Source organism: Syngnathus typhle, linkage group LG15 (genome assembly GCF_033458585.1).
Source record: "Syngnathus typhle isolate RoL2023-S1 ecotype Sweden linkage group LG15, RoL_Styp_1.0, whole genome shotgun sequence".
NCBI classification, from domain to species: Eukaryota; Metazoa; Chordata; class Actinopteri; order Syngnathiformes; family Syngnathidae; genus Syngnathus; species Syngnathus typhle.
In genome coordinates this window covers 3,098,847-3,119,403 of record NC_083752.1, presented here as the reverse complement: position 1 = coordinate 3,119,403, position 20,557 = coordinate 3,098,847, and the positions used below count along the sequence as shown (strand labels likewise).

Sequence of the window (20,557 nt, the reverse complement as noted above, 5' to 3'; positions counted from 1 at the left end):
AATTAAGCACGGTGACGCGGCGGTTCCTGTTTACCGGACGGTTGCTAGGCAGCGACATCAGCTGATTCCCCCCCCCCCCCTTCCCCGACTAATCCCTTTGCTCTTCCCTCCTCGGCGCACACTCCTGCCTCCGCTCTGGTGCAGATAGGTGGCCAAGGGTGGAGTGCGGGGGGTCTCCAAGCAGGAGAGTGGGAAAGGACCCAAGGCGGGAGGGGCGGCATTCAGACGGCGGGGGTGGGGGGGGGGCCGCAAAGCGGCATCGCGCGTGTCCGCCCGAGAGAGGAGCTTGTCTTTCTTTTCTTTTGTTTTTGTCCCTTTCTTTCCCGTCAGCGCTGCGCTCGGCAGAAGGCTTGGACCGCATGCATGACACAACGCAAAGGCGAGAAACCCACCATCAGCATCCAGGAGCACATGGCCATTGACGTGTGCCCCGGACCCATCCAGCCCATCAAGCAGATCTCCGACTACTTCCCCCGCTACCCTCGGGGCCTGCCGCCCGTCGGGGCGCCGCGCGCCGCCCTCTGCGCTGCCACCGCCCCGGCCGCCGCCTCGGAAAGTGAGGGCAGCCCGGAGCGGGCGTTTGCCGGAGCCTCGGCTTCCAGGAGAGATGATGAACCCGACGTGGAGGCGTACGACTCGGACGACTCCAGTGAGTGATGCGCTGCCGTTTGTTTTCCGCCGTTTGCCAAGCGTCTCCCTGCCTGAGGGATTTTCTTTCTATTTTTATTTTTATTGTTTGGTCCCGTCACCTTTTCCATGTTGTCTTTCCGGCGCCTATATTGTGTGTGTGTGTGTGTGGCAAGTAGCCGCCTCACAGACAACTGTTGCACCCGCTCAGCTCATCCTTCTCAGGAACATGCATGGCGTTTTAGCACAGCATTTGGCTGCGTGAAGTTTATTTTTTTTGGATGAGGGGGTACCTCCAGATTGACTGTGGTAGCATGCAGCAATCTGTAGGGTGCAATTTCATCCACAGGTGAACCCTAAGTCACTCACGATGTGGGAAGCCTGCCCTCACCTAGTGCCCATCCTCCACCGCACTCCATTTCATCTCTTGGAGATGATGTGCCGCTTTAGCTTTCGGAATTTATGCTCAGCTGACTGGAAATGCAGATCCTGCCCTCCCTCCCATCAACCCTACCCTGAAAATCAAATCAATTTTGTGACCTCTTCATCAGCATATGACCCCATGTCAATCCCTTGCACGAACCTGCTCAATTTGACCAGATAAATCACTTTGACCACAACTTCATTGGCAGGTGACCCGAAACCCCTCTAATGTCATCCCCAGCTGACTGTGAATCAATCAACTTTCACGGTGTCAGACCTCCTTGCAGGGTTTTTTTTTTTTTGGCGATGGGGGCTTAATGTGTGACACAAGTCCGTTAATCCCACCGCAGTGGGAGGGGGCGGGGCGTGTGGGCATTAGAGCCGCTCTAATCCAGAACTGGCCGAAAGGAGGAAGATGATGATGATGATGGGTGAGGGGGGTCCAGGCAGATGTTGGATGTTAGAACAGATGCCCTGTTGCGCTACGCAACTTCAATGGCTCCCCTTTCCTGTAATTTGGGGCTGGATGGCAGTGGGGCCACAGTCCATAGTCTCCGCTTGGCTGTGCTAAAATGCGAGGGTGATGTCGGTCAACATTTCAAAACTCAACCTTTTCCAAAACACACTGGCAAAAAAAGCAAAATGGAGCGCTGACTGTTTGCTATTGCAACGAGGCAGCCGCGACCCAGATCCCCTGTTGTGGGACTCCATTCAGCATGCGCGCTTCCTCTGGGACGGGGTGGGGCTGCATCCCCTGTGAGCCAAATCAACGGGTTGCGGCGGCTAATCTGCATAAAAGCTCAATTCCCCCCACGCACACACACAAACACACACGCGAGACTCATTGTGACTCAACCTTGACTTTCTTAATTGAAGTGCAGCAACGTTTAGGGGGGGGGGGGGGGGGCGCAGAGGCCGATTAACGGCTGTCGCCAGCGGGCGGAGGCTATCGCGTCCTCGCCGGGCTGAGGAGAAATAGCGGGCGTGTCCTGCCAAACGCACCACGCTCTCGTGTTTGCAGGAGATAAGCCTCAAAGGCGATTGTTTGGGGCTGTTGGGGGGCGGGGTGGTAGGCGGATGGGTGGGCTCACCGGGTGCCGGTTGGATCCCCTCATAGAAAAGCAACATGCAGTCGGATTGGAGGAGTCCAATTCAAGACAGCTCGCTCATTCCGATCAACTCGAAACAGCCCGATTTGACTCATCTTGACATAATCTGATTCGACTCGACTTGTACAAGACGGCGCGATTGGAGACTCGCTCGTGTCATTTGATCGCATCAAACTCCTGACTGCACTGCACACAAAAAGAAGAAGCTAAAGGCTGCGTAAAGATGCCATGGCAGATTAGGACTTGCCAGGCATAAACATTTTCAATTTGTGTCGCGGCTTAAAAGTGCTAAAGTTGGACTTTTTGTCAGACTGCGAGCCTTGTCAAACGTTTCTCTCGGTTGGCCGGTAATTGCTTTTTTCATTCAATCCGCATCTGAGAATGCGGCGTCAGTCGCGGAGGTCGCGCCAACCTGACGGTATGTGTGCAAATAGATCGTTTTCTCAGCCGTGCGGAATGAGACTTCTCCGAGAAGCGCGTACGCATCGATTATCGACGCGCTCGTGCGTCTCACCGACAAATATCGCAAGACTTCACTGTCAGTTCATTTAACAAAGGAATACTATGTTAGGAAATTTAACGCGTGTGAATTTTTTCCCCTACCTTGTTGCTAACCAAAACAGCAGCACCAACGTGAATATGGCCAACATTTTGGAATCACACAAAACGCACTCAGTCGACCTTCGCTTCCAATTAGAATTGAGCCTTTTAGGGGGGGGGGGGGGACAGACTGATGACGTTCTGGTGGCCAGCGGGAGACTGATAACTCAGTGAGCGGCACACGCTAGCAGCAACAAAAAACTCCCACTGAAGCCTTCTGCCGGGTGTGTGCGCTTGGTCTCTCAAGGAAACATATGGCATGAAATTACTTGTCATCGCGCTCATTTCGCTTTTCACCAAAAAAAAAAAAGAAAAGCCAGACAAGTTTAAATTTCTGCCCAAAAACAAATGTCACAACTGTTAACCCTCCCAGGGGTCACTCGTCAGAATAATCGCAGACTGGTGGGGTCGTTTGTCCTCTAGCCAATTAATTGCGGGCGCCCGGGATTAATTGGAAATGGCCGACCGGACCAAATGTCTTACAAAAAAAAAAAAGTCTTTGAATTACTTAGCGGACAAAAATCTACGCGGTGTCTCATTAGCGTGATCTGCATTTCAATTGCAGCAAATGACACCATTGATTTATTCCTCATGTGTAATGAGAGGAATGGCAAGAGGGATTTCGCCGGGGAAATCGCCCCGTCGAGGAGGCGTTTGGTGAGCGCAACTGTAGTTGAAGCAGCTCGAGTACTTTGCCGCTCCTCTCTCCGAGAAGTGCTCTATAAATAAAACAGACTCGCATATTCTAATGGCCCCGTTCACACTTGTAGCCCAATCCAACTAAATCTCTCTTTAGCCATTGGGGAAAAAAAGTTCAACAAATGATTAAGGCCTGTAAGCGAGCCAAAAGGAGTTATTTTATTCATGATACTTTTTTCTACAAAATAATTATCTGATTAATGGGTTTATCAATATTTTACTCGGCCAAATAAAATCAGCACGAATAAAACATATGGGTTACTTGCATGCTCTGTGCAAGCTCTTCTCTCTGCCTTAACAATTTAGTAACGCCTTGACGTACCGGAATAAAATGTCTTTTATCGGCAATCAATGTCGCATTCATGGAACAAAAGCGAGCCCAGAGTATTTGAAATGTCACTCTGCCTGTTGGCGCTTTTTTCCTTGTGTACCTGAGCCTCCCTCCCGCGGCGCCGTTGGCTCGATGGGCGCGCTGAATAGACGCCGGCGAGTAGCGAGGCTTCCACTCACGCTTTCGCTAGCCCGCATAAAAGGCGCCATTCTTGCGTTCATCCGCGCCATTCTTTGCTGAGGACATATCTATGTGGATGAAATATTCAAGCGCAGACTGTTCCAAACTGTTTATTTGGACAGGAGTTCAACGGTTCCGCTACCATTTGTGTTCAGACATCAACGACGATGCTGTTAGTGAAGCCGTCTGTAGCTAGCGTTGGCATTTTGTTATGTGTTAGCATTAAGCTAGTAGTCTCTTCAAAGCAAATAAATCAATTTATCATTGCTAAAAGTGGCGGCAAAGCATTGTTTTTGTCTAAGGGATGCGCCTCAACTCCCATCATTATGGCCGTTCGTATTTACTGGGGCAAGGATTGGGCAACACAGCCAATCGACCCCGTGTGGGGGGTGAGGGGGGTCGGGGGGGGGTTAATCAAGTGATTGAGGTTGGGCTGAAATGCACTCACTTCCTCTTCTCTGCAACGTGCAGGTCCAAAATGGCTTCTTTCAAAGTGTGTCAGACCAAACAAGGCCATTTCGGGCATTGTGTCGCGAAGGCTTTGTAAGGGCTTGAAAAATGGAGGGGGAAAAAAATATTCCAAATGACGCACGCTGTTTTCAAACAGCTGTTGCGTGGAGCGCTCGAATGAGGTGGAAAGAACTCGGTGACACCGGTGGCATGTTACGGCGGCAACCCGTTTAAACATCCATCCATCCATTTTCTTTACCGCTTTTCCCCCACCGAGCCACCCCCGTTTAAATCGTTGTAGGAAATTGTAGAAATAGTTTATTGGAATGGGGGAGGGCTTGTTAATAACACTGTAAAAAAAAAAAATTGAATGCACATTGTGCTGCTCCTTCTATCTTGCACACGCCACCTGGAGCGAGCGATCCACAACGCAGCCGCCCACCACAAATCCTTGTTTATTTACAGTCCGTGTTTGTTTCCCTTTTGTGATACCCCCCCAAAGCCAATCAAGCTATAACTCTCGCGGCGACCCCTAACCCGAAGCTTGTTTGCTGTCTGGGCCAGTGACGCCCTGATGTACTGCTTCAATTTGAAAGCACCCCGCGCTTGGAACGCCCCCAGAAGCCGTACGATGCCTCAATGCTTTTCATTTGTTTTTTATGGCCCACTTGTGCAAAATGTCGGCTTCAAACCAAAATGGCAGACTCTGCGTTGAGTTCTTTTTCCGGACATCATGTTATGATAAGGATGTCAACTCAGTTTCACCTTGACTGGTGAAACTTGTCTATGGTTCATTTTGTAAGTTTCCAGTCTCTCAAATTTGCCTCAAAATGGCTGCTTCAAATTAAAATGGCTGACATTCGAGGAGTGTTTTCGCATCCTGTTATGATCGACACGTTGGCCCAATTTTATGGATCTTTTTTTTTTTTTTCCTTCGGCTCTGTGGTGTCATAAAACGGTAAAAACAGATTCAACGAACAAGCAATGGCCCCAAATAAAAACACACGTGCACTAATCACACGAGGACGCGCGCGATTGTGTTGGATTTGCTGTCCGCGGTGGCAAATTGTTGACAACAAAGCCCGATTGTTTGTCCGCGGCCATGAATGAATCGGTTGGGGGCGGAGGGCGTTCTGTACAAGTCCAACGTAATTACAAAGCAGCCAGCGAAAAAATAATAATGAACGGACGCTAATTAGAATGCGATGTGGAAGGAATTGCTCTAATGCAGTAGTACCACAGAATTCGGAGCTATTCAGTGAACAGTTTTTTATGAAAAAAATTCAAATAGGAAACATTTGTAAAACAGGTTTTGTGACTTGTAGAATTCATGGAAATCCCCGCCAGCGCTCGTGAAAATAAGCCCGACAAATGGCAGCGCCAGGAAATAGACCGCGCCTCGGTTCATTTTCCGCGTCACCCCCCCCGTCTTCACCTCCAATCTTCCGCAACCGGCCATTTATTTCCTCCCCAGGCCGATATTAAATCAAGTCCGGCCGGCCGACCGCGGCGGCCTATTTGACGGGCCGCCTCATCCGTCGGCCGGACTCGCTCACTTCCTGGCAACCAACCGGATTAGTCGCGCTGCTTTGGGGGAAGAGCCAGAGTGTGGCCAGATAGCGTAATTCGTTTACGGGCGCGTAATGCATGCATGTGGCCGGACCAAACGTGCACACCCCTGCACACGCACGGTTTTCAAGGTAGGGTTTCAAATTAGGGTTTTAAGCCGAGGCTCTGGGTATCTGACGTGGAAGCAGTCGTCAAGCGCTCCAGCGTCCAAACATTGTATCCCATGTAAAAGCTTTGACAGCGCGCAGAGCGGGGGCGAGTCTTTTGGGCGTTTAGCAAGCTTTTCCAGGCACAAAGTATCTCGCCGTGTCGTCTGCGCCGCCGGAGGGAAGGCGAAATCCCGTAATGGACAATAACGTGCGTTGTGATGGCCCGATAAGCCGCCAGAGCGGGCAAACGTGCGAGCGTGCGGCGCGATTACTGTCAAAAAGCAGCCCAGCCCAGCTGCTGCTGAAAATCAGGGCGCGTGACGGAAAAAATGAAGACCGACGCTCATCCCAATCCCTCCAAAAATAAAAAACGCCGCTCGTTTTGGCACAAGACTTTGCGCGTATTGTCATAGGCTAGACAAGTCAAAGAGCAATTTAGCAAATTAGGGTTTCAAATTAAGGTTTCAAATTTTAGTTCTGGCTTTAAATCAGGGACGTGGTTTGAAGGTAGGCTTCCTGCAACTTCTCCGGCATTTATTTGAGGCAGGCGTTTATTTTTCCTCAAGTACATGCCACCATTTGAATGCCCATTATTCCCCCCCCTTGTATCAACCCAAAAAAAAAAAACAGCCTTGGGCCACACACTGGCATCCATTGCAGTGAATCATCAAGCAGGCTCCCAAAGCTGTTTCTTGTTCCTCGCCTGGCGTTGACCCACCGGGCCTCCTCCCGTTGCACGCCGCCGTCTGTTCCTTTCTCGAGGCGCTTAATAGTCGTCTGCGGGTGGCCCATGCAAAAATACTGGCTAATGTGCTCGATGCAAAACATGTCTTGCGCCCCGCCGTCTTTCGTTTTTTATCACCAGCCTCATCGAGTCCGCTTCTGTTACCTCTGCTTGCTTCCTGTCAACAGTTCCGCCAAAAAATCAAAATAAGGTCAACAGCTGATTATAATCTGCTTTATTTGTCTTGATATATTCTTTTCAAGCTCATTCTAACAACATTTTTTTTTTCCCTCCAAATAAAGGCCTGGCGCACGTTCGCACGGACGACGAGGCGTTCGTAAGCGCAGCGTGCGCAGCCTTTCCGAATACACACTTAGACGTTGACGTGATCCTCATGTCAATTCAGGGCTACAACGCGTGTTGCCATGCCGCTTGATATGTGTCTCGCTACCTACGCCCCTGCCAACACCTCGCTGTCCTCAAATCGCTAATACCGCTAAAATGCGTCTTTTATTCCTGACGGGGGAAGGCTGGGGGGGGCGGGGGGCAGAAGCTCAAGGTCCACTTGTTGTCATTTAATACACTTTACGGATCTTCCTCAGTTGTCATGGCAACACCTTTAGTGTCAGGCAATTCACGCGTCGCACTTTTTATCAGCTCACTCCGCAGGAGCCTCCGTGCCCGTGACGACCGAGGCGGTGGCAAACAACCGTGCGGCCATGTGGTTTTGTGGCCTTGTGATCAAAGGCCACGACCCGCCTTGGATTACCCGCCTGGAGTTCATTCAAACCAGCTGGGTTTATTTTGAGAGTTCTCGCAAAGGTGCTCGTCAAGTGTGACGGGTGTGTGATGCGGGAATGCTCCTCGCAGCGCTATCGGGACCATTCCGGTAGACTTCCAGGTCCGCATCCGCCCCGACCGACAGTTTTGCAGCCCGTTTTCGATATTTTTAGTAGCTTTTGAGGCGATAGAATGCTTCTCCAACTCTCCGCTGAGTGCGATGAGTCACAATCACACCTGCCGGAAAAAGCAGGCGCAAATCGACACATCGACTGCTCGCCGGAAGAGTTTTTTTAGCTACATGCGGCAACAATGGCAGCAAAGTTCAGAATCAATATGACGGAAACAGATTTTGGCAAAATTTGGTGATTCTTTGTGACTTTGTAATCGTGGAGTGCCCCAGGGGTCAGTCGTCGAACCCCTGTTGTTCAGTCTTCAGTCATTACAGTTTCTTTGCTTTAGGGAATTATGAACTGTCAATTTTTCACAATTTGTGACAGAGGTAGGTCCAAAAAAAGCAAAAGAAGTCACCTGTAGAGTTGCGAAACGTCACTTCAAACATGGCCAATGTTTGCCGATGCGTTCCTTCCTCGACCCTAATTGCGAATAACCACGAGGAGGGTGAAAATTGCAACGAAGCGGCAAGGCATGTAATTCTCGATCAGTATGCAAATGTGCGAATCATTGTGGTGGGGCTTGTGTCAAGTGCGGAGGCTTCTTTCTATTTGCCCCCCCCCCCCCTCTCACCCTTGAGGTTAACGCCAGATTGTCAAGTCAAGTGTGCGTGTCTGGCAAATTCTAAAACAACTTGCTTTTTCCATCCCTCTGAAATCATCTCTGCTAATAAGCAAAACAAACAACACATTCTTTTTTTTTTTTAAATTAACAGATCGTGTCGTCCCACTCTAATGAGGAGGAAGTAATGGGAAGCCGCAGCAAAGCAGGCGAGAAAATTGCTCATTGCGGCCTGGCACAGGCGAGCAGGTTAACACTCGAGCACTCGTTCCTTCCGAGCGCACGGTGCCCACCTAAGTGTGGCCAGTGTCGTCTATTTACTTCTCAGGCATGGCAAGACAAAGTTTGGCTCCTTGCCATCTTTTTCGTTCTTTCTTCTTCTCGTAATCGCCGCCGGCGTCGCAACGCAGAAAGCTTGCAAATTGAGCAACAATTTGAAATTCTTTTTTCCCTCCTTGCAGCCACGCTGGGAACGCTGGACTTCAGCTTGCTGTATGACCAGGAGCACAATGCTCTGCACTGCACCATTAACAAAGCCAAGGTAAGCGCTGGTTCCATCTGTCGCCCATTTGAAATTTGAAGGATGAAAAAAAGTTTCTAGTAGACACAGGAAGCCTGCCATTTTGTTTGGAGCAGTCATTCCAAGGCCATTTTGGTCAATGATGGGTCGGTCGCCCTGAGGTTGGTGGGGATGTCCACCAGTAGAGGACCCACAAAAAATCCATTTCCTAAAAAGCACAGGAGGTCTGCCAACTTTGTTTTCATGTTACCATTTTTGAGCTCACGCTGGTCCATCACCAAGCCAGTAGCGCTACCCGGAAATTTGTTTTCATCTTGGAGTCGGCAATCAAATTGACCAATTGAGTGTGACTCCGCCCCCAACTAGCCTCTCCTTGCCCATTTTGTGTTTATATAAAAAGCAGACATTCTGGTAACCTTTCCCACAGGCATCATTTTTGATACGGCGCTAAATTTGAAAGCTCAATTGGCCATTGAAAATGTAAATTTTGCAGCAGTGACAGACTGCTGACATTTTCCCTTTACTGATGCATAAACAGCAGCGGAGAGCGGCAGGGGGAATCGAAGCCAAATTTGCATAACGCCGCTGACACGCTTTCAATATGTTGCCCGCGTCAATATTAATACGACACCGCGTGAATATTTTTTGCCGTCCCACGCGCCTTAACACGTCCTGCGGCGGGAAAGACGTCTGTTTCTCATTTAACCTCTGCGGATTAAATATGAAGAAGGAAATAATCCAACGGCGAGCAGAAGGGAGGAACAATCGTGTTTCTTTTTCCCCGTAGCTTCCATTTCTGCGGCCATATCGCTTTCTCCCGCAGGTCATTCCGGGTTTTCGCCTCAGCGCTGCCGAGTGGCCGCGATGGCTCGCTGATTTATAGCACCTCTTTTTGCAGAGCCTTTTGTTTTCTCTTGACAACTTGAGGAAAGCGTCAGACAAGGGCACCAGCCGGAATTAATTTTACGACTCCATCGATGTGGCAAACGCTGACTTTACCTTCAATTCAGGCCCCACTGTCATCGGGCTTGCGTAACCATTAGCACGTGTTTTACATGCTAATGCGTCAAAGGCACAAAATGTTACCTCCGCAACTCGCCTTGATTAAAGCAATTACCACCCCTGCCTTCTCCGTCGCTTTTCATTCTCAGACAAATGAGGTTATTTCCACTCCCCCGTCTGGCTTTGAGTGCACGAAGGACCAAAAAAATGTCTCCTACCTTGGCGACACACACACGCACACACACCACCCCCGCTAGGCTCCCTTTCTCTGGCGCTAATTAAATCAAGGCCAAATCGAGGTGGTTTGTTTGGTCAGGCAGCTATTGGAGGAAGTCGAAAACAAGGCTGCTTACACTCTGGTCCGCTTTAATCGAAGCTCAATTATGGCGATGAAGTCGGTGAGTCTGCTCGCCGAAATGAGCCTGAGATAACCAAGATGGTAGACTTCTTGTGCATTTTTAAGCCATGGCTTTTTTTTGTGGGTCTACTCGAGAAAGACAAACGCCCCGGGGAAACTGATTTGAGGGGATGCAATTTATTCTTTTTGGCAAACCATGAAGTTTTACAAAATGGCGGATGAATTCCTGCGCCTTTTTTGCCGTTCTGCTCATGGTAGACGTGGCCACCAAATTGCATGCCCCTAAGGGTCAACTAGTTGGATGTATCAAGAAATAAGAGGCACCTGGGACTCAGCGGTGTGTTTTCATGAATGAACACGTCGGGTGAGTCAGACGCTGTGTCAGCGTTGAATGGAAGGTCCAAGCTCGACCTGTTAATTCCTCGCCGCCTACGCTGCAACCTACCTTGACACGCCAGCTGCCGTCTTTTCATGAGAGTCTGCGGTTTGCCCTTTTGTTTTCACAAAAGAGAGAACACAAAATGCGCCAGGTTTTTTTTCTTTTCCAATTTCCCCAGTTGTAAATTGCAATTCTAAATCCTTGATTTTTTTTTTTTTTTTTTTTTTTTTTTCATGTGCTGCTGTTCTCCAAGCTTGTTTGAATGTTGATAAGTTGACGTAGCATCCATGCTAATTTGCATGGCAGTTCATTTTGTACGTTTGCCTCGAGCTCATTTTTTTTGGTTCATTGGCAGCGATGCGGACGGAGTTTGCAATTTGTTATTTGGGCAAAGTCTTTGTCGGTAGATTGAAGTGTGCCTTCACTTTGGAGGTTCCATTTATCTTTTATTTTCCATCTTATTGTTTATCTTGTGCAATTACTTTGATTTATGTCACATTCCTGTTTTCAATCTCACGACTTTATTCCCCCCCCCCCCTCTTTTCTTCCCCAACTCAACTTTTTTTTTTTTCGCATGCTCTCTGTGTTGCCGTGCACACACACACACACGCGCGTACAAACAGCTCCCTGTTCCCAGATACAAGAAGGTAAGCCTGCAAGATAAGCCGCAATCGTTGACTCAATCGTTCCGTCTTATCTCCACAAGCATCCCCAACCACCTGTGGACCCCGATTGACATCCCACCTCCAACTCCCACCCCGTGCGCCCCTGACTTCCCTCATTGTGATTCCACACCTGAACCTTCTCTACGGTCACTCCCAAACATCAAAAAATGAAAACATAACTCCAGTTAAATAATCTGTTAAAAATCTGCAATGCACTGCAGAGATGCGTCTCCATTATGCCTCAGCCGCCTTGGCTGCTTTGTTTTCCTTCTCAAATAAATGCCTTTCCATCAACATGGCCTGTCCCCGCGCGACCCCAAGCCGTAACTCCTCGGCCCATCTGCCCGGCTGGCTACATTACACGACGTCAAGACCGCAGGTGCTCCCCCCCCCAACTCAATCACCCCCCCCCCAGCCTTAACCCCACACTCCATGTTGCGCAGAGGTGGCAAGTGCCAAGTCGAAATACCGGCACACAGAAATTTGCCAAGAAGTGACAGTCACTCAAAAAGAATTCTAAATATGTAAACATTTCTTTCTACTCCTACTTAAGAACATTTCAATCGAAACTTTTTTTTTTTTTTTTTTAAACTCCGGTAGTATCTTTATTTTTCCGCAAGTACAGAGCGTGAGTAAATTTAGCACCGCTGATGGTCCTGTTGCAGCGCTCCTGTTATTTTCCGTGATTGATGCCTCGTCCGCCTCGGTGTCACCAGCCCGGTCAGATATGATAATGAAGACGTATGCCGCGCTGATGAGGAGGCTGATAGCGACACGGGGAAATCAAAGTGGATCTGTATGTGTGTGTGAACACAAAAAACACACTTGGTTTGAATCACAAATGACTGCTGAGACTCAATAGCTTTATCACGTGCCACATATTTTATTAAGATGCTTTTTTTTTTTTTAACTTAACACATGTTAAAAAAAAAAATCACTTATCCCGCCAGCCTCCCGTTTCCCCAAACCATACGTCTCTCATTTAAATCTGTCTTTCCAACTGTTAGCATTTGATCAATTCCACCTTTTTGAAGTGTCAGACCGCTTAGAAAATGCGGACTGAAACCGAGGCAACTTATTAGCGATTAAGCGCCAGCAGATGTTTCTCGGTCTTGCCCGCGGCCGTTAGCGACATTGTGATGCATGTCGCCCATCTGCCGTGTTGCCGCGGTCGTCCGTCTCTAATGAATCGCTAATTACGATCAAGTGAGTGTCCGAAAGCGCGCGCTGATGCAGATGTCCCTTCGGCTGAAAAGTCGGTTCTTAGCAAGAGTAAATGACCATTGTAAAAGTGCAATTATTAATTTAACTTGTGGACTTGAATTGATTAAACTCCTGGACTGTACTAATATGTCGAGTCTGATCTCGGGGGGGGGGGGGATCTGAATTAAAACCAGGTTCAAAACAGATTAGCATATTAGAAACTGTTGCTGATATTATTTATTTTCTTCTGGGCAGGGGCTCAAGCCAATGGACCACAACGGGCTTTCGGACCCCTACGTCAAGCTGCACCTACTACCCGGTGCCAGTAAGGTATGTTTTCACCTTGGCGGCAAAAAAAGATTTTCTGTCAAAGGTATCTACAAAAAACTCAATCTGACTTTAGGCTTGGAACAAAATCCAACTTTTATTCTCACCATGTTGACACGATTTAAAAACACTGACATTGTATGCTAAAAATATATGTACTTTTAGCTTTAGATAGACTGTTTTTAAATCTAAAAAATGAAATTGATTCTGAAAGTAGCAACACAATTTTGTTGAAAATATGCCATTTTTTTGTCTCACGGCAAATGTGTGACAAGATGAGTGGCTTGTGCAATGACAAAAGAACACCATGCTGCCATAAATGAATTTTGCCGTTGAAATTGAATTTCGCGACCCCCGTTCAGCATCACATGCCGGTGCGAAGGCCCCGCCAAGGTCAAGGTGCTCGTTCGGGAACACCTTGAGTTTTTCCAATGCGCCACCTGAGCGTCATTAGACGGATTGTTGGCAGGGCGGCGCAAAGCTCGGAGCTGCGCCGCCGCACGTTGAATTCCAATGCGCTGGCGCGCCAGACGGGTGTCAACACGGTCAGAAAAAAATGAAACCTCAAATCGAGCCGACTGCATCTGAGGAATGAAGTCGTTGCTGTCATAAATCTCCCGATGGGAACCGACAACTTCGGGGTGTTTGTTTTATATCGGCTCAAACGGCCTGAGTCAAAATACCACGAGAATGTTTTTTTGTATTTCGGAGATAGTTTTAAGTTATAATATTTTTTTTAAAAAAAACAAATACGTCTGTCTGGTAGGCCAATAAACTTCGGACCAAGACCCTGCACAACACGCTCAACCCCGTCTGGAGCGAGACGCTGACCTACTACGGCATCACCGATGAGGACATGGTCCGCAAAACACTCAGGTGCTCCTTGCTTGACCCTTGACCTTTTGGGTTGGTCCATTCACGATGGACGCAGCTACCAAGTCTTCTTAGAGTTTTTTTTTTTTTAATTCTGATTCTGGCCTCCATAGGGAGAAAAATTCTCATGAGTCTGACTTTCTCTAAAAACACAACAATTTTTTTTTTTGAAGAATAATCTTTCTTTTCTCGTCCTTGTTGGATTGTCCTCAACTTCCAAATGTGGCGGTAGTCATGGAAACGGCTTTTAAACGCTTTCAAAAGAAATCCTTTATTTGCAACGCATACGATTATACAACCAACTTGATAAAGATAAAGGTCACACTTTGTACCTTGCGTAACATCACTGTTGCTTTTTCAACATGTGAAACAGTCCAGATTTTGCTCTCTGGATTTTTTTGTTCAGCTCTTTACAAATGTCAGTCACGCTGAAAAAGAAAACGCCCTCCATCGAAGTCCATTTTCATCGTTGCCATTGTGACTCACCGTGTGTAAAAAAAAAAAAAAAAAGACTTAGCGGCTAATGGGATTCGTTTCATCATTCAGACGGCGCTTCATTAATTGCCGTCCTTATATTCAAAACGCCGAGTTGTTGTTTGAAGAGGTGGAGATTGTGGAGTCACTCATTAATTTGAGATAAGTCCATCTCATTATATTTCATCATCAGGCTGCCGTAGGCTCCTTCGCTCTTCAATTGAGCATATGCAACAAAATGTAAACATCCAAATGAGGTTTGTTATGATAGAAATATATTTTATTAAATATTTTTTGCAGTCTATATACTGTACGAGCTAGCTCGAATTTCTTCTTTGGTGTAGTACCACATTGTGCCACAATATTTATCGGCAGCACTGAGCTATACTGGAAGATACGCAAATAGAAGAAAACCAAGACTTGGCTGCACTCTTGGGTGAGCTACAGTCAAATAACGAAGCTTGCTTTTATTTGCTGCGAGCTGTTGAGAATGTCGTGGAGTGAATTTATTGTTTGTAGCAGCGCGGCCTTATCAACACTCTTCAAATACACTTTGTGTCTGTTTGTTTGTGTGTGTGCGCATGTGTGTGTGTGTCATCACACGGCCGCCGTCCAGCGCTGATGAAGCCTTTTCACAAACAATCAGCACTGAGCGAAGCCCTCGCACATTTCCACAGTGCACATCATTTCTTTGGCTAAATTGAATTCAGCAGCACCTGTCCATCCGGCACCACTTCACTTGTGTGTGTGTGTGTGTGTGTGTGTGTGTGTTGTCCTTTTTTTTTTTTTTTTTTCTTTCTTGTCATTTCATGGTAATGACGTAAAAGATAGGAGGCAAAAGCAAAGGCCAGGCGTAAGAGCTGGAAACGCACGTTTGGTGGACGAATTGTCAGTGTAGTTTGAGTCATTGAATCAAATTAGAGTAGTCTGCAGTGCTAACTTGAGTCAGTGAATCGAATCATCTGACTCAGCGGCGTTTCATCCCAGTCCCCTTAACCCGAGTCGGTGAAACAACCGTGACTTTTGTCCGCAGCATTTTTGGGCAACCCGATTCGCTCACCCGAATCACTTGAGCTGAATCATCTGAGTCGTGTCCTCCTGCTAGGATTTCCGTGTGTGACGAGGACAAATTCCGCCACAACGAGTTCATCGGTGAGACGCGAATCCCCCTCAAGAAGCTGAAGCCCAATCAGACCAAGACCTTCAACAACTGCCTGGAAAAGCAGCTACCCGTAAGTAGCTCTTTTTATTGATTCATTCAGTTTTGTTTACCAGCGAGTCAGACCAAATTGATGTCAGACATTTTGGTCAGGTGCCTCATCCGTCCGTCCGTCCGTCCGTCCGCCACGCGAGTGAGCTACGGGAGAACGGCCAGGCGGAAGCGTGTTGGCATGCCGACGTGATGTCTGAGTAGTTTCCCGCTGCGGACGCAGGCGGTGCGGACGTGTTGGGCTCCCACGCAAAATTATGCGCAAGAGCGGGATGCTGAGGGAAGCAGGCTGACGAACGAATCTTTTCCCACCATCAAGTGCTAAAGTCAAGCGAGAACTCCTCCCCTCCAGTGAAGTCGCCAGCTTTGCGCATTTTCTAATCATTTGCAAACAGACAAAAGTCGCTGGTCCAAATGAGTTAGCGGGCATCCATTGGAAATGGCTCGAATTAACAGAAAAAGCCTGCATTTGCACTTTCAACTGGCTTGATGGCTGGCTATCTTTTTTTTTTTTTTCTCTCCCTGTTTGCTTTTTTTTTTCTTTTTCCTCAAAGGCTGTGTGTGCATTTTATGTCGCTGATGCGGCTTTTTTTTTGGCAGCATTTGATTGAAAAATGTGGTGTGGAGGGACGGTGTATTCACACAATCAGCGGCTGCAGGGTCACTCGCCGGGAAATTGCATTGCGGGGCTTCTGCAAAAAAAAAAAAAAGTTCTGCCGAGTGAGTGGCGAGAGCTTTGTGTGTGCGTGTGTACGATAAGAGACTTCCCACCCAACCTTACTTTTCTTAGATCGCTTAAGGAGGATGAATCCTAATTTTAAACCTGGGAAAATAGTTTTCATGTGTTTTTTTGTCCTCCCAGGTGAACAAGACGGAGGACAAGTCACTGGAGGAGCGAGGGCGCATCATGATCTCCCTCAAGTACAACACGCTCAAGTCGTGCTTGGTGGTGGGCATCATACGCTGTGCCCACCTTGCCGCCATGGACGCCAACGGCTTCTCAGACCCCTACGTCAAAACGTACGTACTTAAGCATCTGGGCCCAAAATGGCCGTGTGGTTTATTTTGTGGGTCCGGTCATGGAGGACATGCCAACCAAACTTTATGTTTCAAACCGACTTCAGGTGCTACATTTTCAAATTGTTGGTTTTGACACGGGACTCCATTGACGAAATGTCCTTTACCACCTTAAACCCTATCACCCCCAAAAAAATAAGCACATTGTGCCTCATGTTCACTCGCAGTCCTAATACATCGTTATCACCTGACTTCAGACGCTTGCGCTGAAAGGAGGTCCCATTCGTCTGTGATTACATCAAGTGGCCGAAAAGCTACGATTTCAAGGAGCGTTCTTCCTCTTCGTTTTGTTTTCTGTGCGTGTGTGTCGTTTTATCACACTTGAGCATTTCCTCACGCTTTGATCCGGCCAGGCAATTAATTCCCGACAGCTAGCGCAGCGTACACCTCCGGAACAAAAACGTCGGGAGAGGACCATCGTTGTCCGATAGATTTGAAGAGCATGAAGGACACAATGACATAGGTGTAGATTGAAAATATATAAATGAATACAATTAATGCAAATTTGATCATTTTACTTCACAGACGGCTTTATTTGGGTGCGGTAGAAATGATCCCGTTTGACCAGTGTGAATTTATTTGGGTTCTCTTTTACCGACTCGTTGGCCCTCGTGGTCGCTCGTCTGGTTTTGATGCCAAGGCAATTACGTTCGCCACCGCATCGTCCTCATCAACAACACGCAGTGTTTGTTACCTTGGGAAATTGAAATTGGAATGAGTGTGTGTCTATAAAAAGGGTGAGAGAGAAAAAAAAGAACTAATCATTAGTGGAATGGCGCATATGGGAATGAGAGCGGGTCGAGGACGGGTCCAACTGGCCGTTGCATCGATGCAAAAATTCTAAATACGTTTATCTGCATTTTGTCTTTGTGTATTTTTTCTTTTTTTTTTTGGTGTCTGCCGATGTGACATAAAGGGGTAGCGTCTGCTACGAAGGGCAGAGCCACAGCTCCCCCTGGGGGCGTTAAATCGGTAATTTACAGCCTGTTGTTGCGCTCTCGGCAGGTACCTGAAGCCCGACGAGAACAAAAAGTCCAAGCACAAGACGGCCGTCAAGAAGAAGACGCTCAATCCCGAGTTCAACGAGGTACCAACTGCAGTGAGCCTGACTTGTGTGATTCGGTTTTGCGATGGATTGTAATATTTCACTCGGGCTCGTGATATTTTTTTATTTTCCTTTAACAACATTGGCGCATGTAGGAGCACCCCAACCACCCCCCCCTCCCCTACCTGGCCAAATCCACTCAAAGGCCAGCGGCTTGACATTTGCTTTGACATTTTTCCCCACTCGTATTCCGCCGTCACCTCTTGGCCTTTCCTTCCGACACAAACGTCCTAGATTGCTTTGATTTTAAGGCAATGTAGCAAGTTTGGCTTTTACAACTCATAAACAGACCAGACACTTTTTTTTTATGGGGTGAATAATGAGCTTCTTGGAGAAATTGAACTGTCTGATTCCAACTGGGAACGTCTAACTAACCGGCGAACTACTTTTGCGCAGGAATTCTGTTATGACATTAAGTACGCGGATCTTACCAAGAAGACCCTGGAGGTGACCGTGTGGGACTACGACATCGGCAAGTCCAACGATTTCATCGGTAAGTTGGATCCCCCGCGGCCGCAAAGATCCCGATGACTTAAGCCTCGTTCCCTGACTCCAGGCGGCGTCTCTCTGGGCATCAACGCCAACGGGGAGCGACTCAGGCACTGGTTCGACTGCCTCAAGAACAAGGACAAGAAAATCGAGCGCTGGCACACGCTGACCAACGAGCTACCCGGCTCCCTAAATGACTGAATGTCCCTCATCCCGCCCACAGACCCGACCCCGCCGTCCCAGCACATGCCTGAATTCACCTCAACCATCCTTCCTTCCTCGCTTCCTTTCATTCGTCCTCCCGTGTCTAAATGGCACCGACACGGAATGAGCGCTTTGGTCGCCGCTGGTACAAAAGCAGCAGCAGTGTTCATTCATAGCCACGATACGGAATTTGGGGGGCAATTTTTCCACATTCACCAAAATGCATGGCCGGCCGGCATTTTGCCAACATTTATTTCTCTCCCCCCCGGCAGCTAAATGGTAGGTTGGTCGGTTTGGCTCCAATGCGTCACGTGAGCAGAATGTAGAACCCTCGCGCGCTTAGTGGGCTGAGAACGTGCACCTCAGTGCTCGGATCATGTCGTGATTTCGAGGCCCCCCCTTTTGCTTTGTTGGATTTGATTTTCACGGGAGCAACAGGCGAGGTCGCGAGGGCCCGGGTGTGACCCTGATGAGTTGAGGCAGAGATACACGGAGCGTTTTTTGTGCGTCACTTATTTATGAGTCTGAATGCGCAGCGTGACCTTTTGAGTGCAGATGCTGCCTTTGCGCAAAGACGTGCAAGACCTGGCATGGTTTTCGGATTTTTTTTTTAATACAATTTATTTGGACTCAATTGTATTTTATTTTTGATGGTATTTTATTTTAAATGTATATCATTTGGCTTATTTTATTGTTTTTTTTAATTCAAATTTTTGGTTTTATTTTTAATAATTGTATTTATCATTTATTATTTAATTTGTTTTAAATTTATTTAAAGACAACTATATTTTATTGTGTTGATTTCCCCAGTTAAGTTGTTGTTTTTCAGTTGTAATTGTATTTTAATGTAACTGTTTTATGTAGATTAACTGCATATTTTACATAATTTGTTTATTTCAAGTAATTTATTTTTAGCTGCTGGTTTTATGTTGAAATCCAGTTTGACTCCCATTTTAAGTTATGAACTTATTGAACCTTTCCGAAGCCTACGCTATTGTTGGCAAACTGTTTTACATGATTTTGATGACTATTATTTGTGCCCCCCCCCCCCCCCCGCTGTTCTATATTGATCCCAATAATCACCTTCTCCTTCAATAAGCGACAGCCTGACCGACATTTACCGACTTAAAGCAACGATGTGATTTTGCAAGCAGTCTGCCTTTGTATGCAAGCTCGATATTCTGAAAAAGAAAACCAAAAAAAAAAAAAAAAAAAAATGCATGCGTCAGGTCCTTGTTTTTGTCATGAGATAACCTAATGTTTGATACTGTTTTCTGTATTTGCAAAAAACAAACAAACCAAAAAAAAAGTTCAAATTGAATGCGCAAATGATGACAATGCTTTCTTCTGGACTCCATTTTGTACCCGTTTGGCTGCCGTGTGTGACTTTGATGTGAATTTTGTTGGTTTGTCTGAATGTTTGTATGAGTTATGATGTTAACGCATTATGTCAAATTATATTTTGATCACACTAAAAAAAAAAAAAAAAAAGATTAAAGTGGTTCCGTTTGCACCAAAGACCTATTTATTTGAGTTTTGGCACCCTCTATCGGTGGCGTTCAATACTGCAGCCGAATGCATGAACAGCAGACAGGTGATGAAATGGCCAAAAATTATTTTGCGTTAGGTGGCAAAATGAACAGAAGATTGAGCCTGTGGGAAAGTGCAGTTCTTTTTAAAATTGTTTTTATTTGTCATTTCTGGTTTCACCTGAAGGATTCCCTGCACACCAAGGGCCTCGCTCAAACCATAAGTGTCAATGTTCTAAACTTTCTGCTTTTAGGACCAGGAGAGCCGGGAAACTTTCTGCAAGCACACCAGCGACCCCGGGCGGACCCAGAAATAGCAAAAAAACTAAGAACAGCATTTCCCATCAGCCCCGTTTCTTGGCTGACGCCCCGCCCTTGTCCGTTTGAATGACAGGTTGTTTGTTTCGCTGAGAGCAGCTGCTGACTAGTCCAGTCCGAGAGCAAAAACGAGCAGCGTTCAGGCAGGCAGGCAGCCAGGCAGGCAGGCAGGCAGCGAGCTGCAGCCTCTGCCGCTTAGCCATTCAGGACCTGCAACAATTGTCCCAAATTGTAAAGGAAGAGTTTCCCGTTTTGGCTGATTTGCCTTCAAAATAAGAGCTCTTAAATCATGTGAAGCGGTCTAGTATTTTTTAAAGAACTAGCTCAAAAATGTTTGTAATCAATAAAATAGAAGTTATGTGACTACACGAAATGTAATATTAATATTAAATAATAAATTACTGTGTATAGATGCTTTCACTTTTGTTTTGTTTTTTTTTGGATCCGA

At 47.1% G+C, this 20,557-nt stretch overlaps 1 protein-coding gene across 1 annotated transcript; it reads left to right on the top strand.

The window, feature by feature from the left end:
- The first annotated feature begins 348 nt into the window (after positions 1–348).
- Positions 349–19,787, top strand: doc2b (double C2-like domains, beta). The gene is made up of 9 exons (XM_061299487.1): positions 349–649; positions 8,838–8,917; positions 12,759–12,833; positions 13,597–13,706; positions 15,283–15,409; positions 16,250–16,407; positions 17,470–17,551; positions 17,966–18,062; positions 18,126–19,787. The coding sequence occupies exons 1-9, from the start codon at positions 364–366 to the stop codon at positions 18,257–18,259; spliced, it is 1,149 nt and encodes a 382-aa protein (XP_061155471.1). The 5' UTR covers positions 349–363; the 3' UTR covers positions 18,260–19,787.
- Positions 19,788–20,557: the final 770 nt, after the last annotated feature.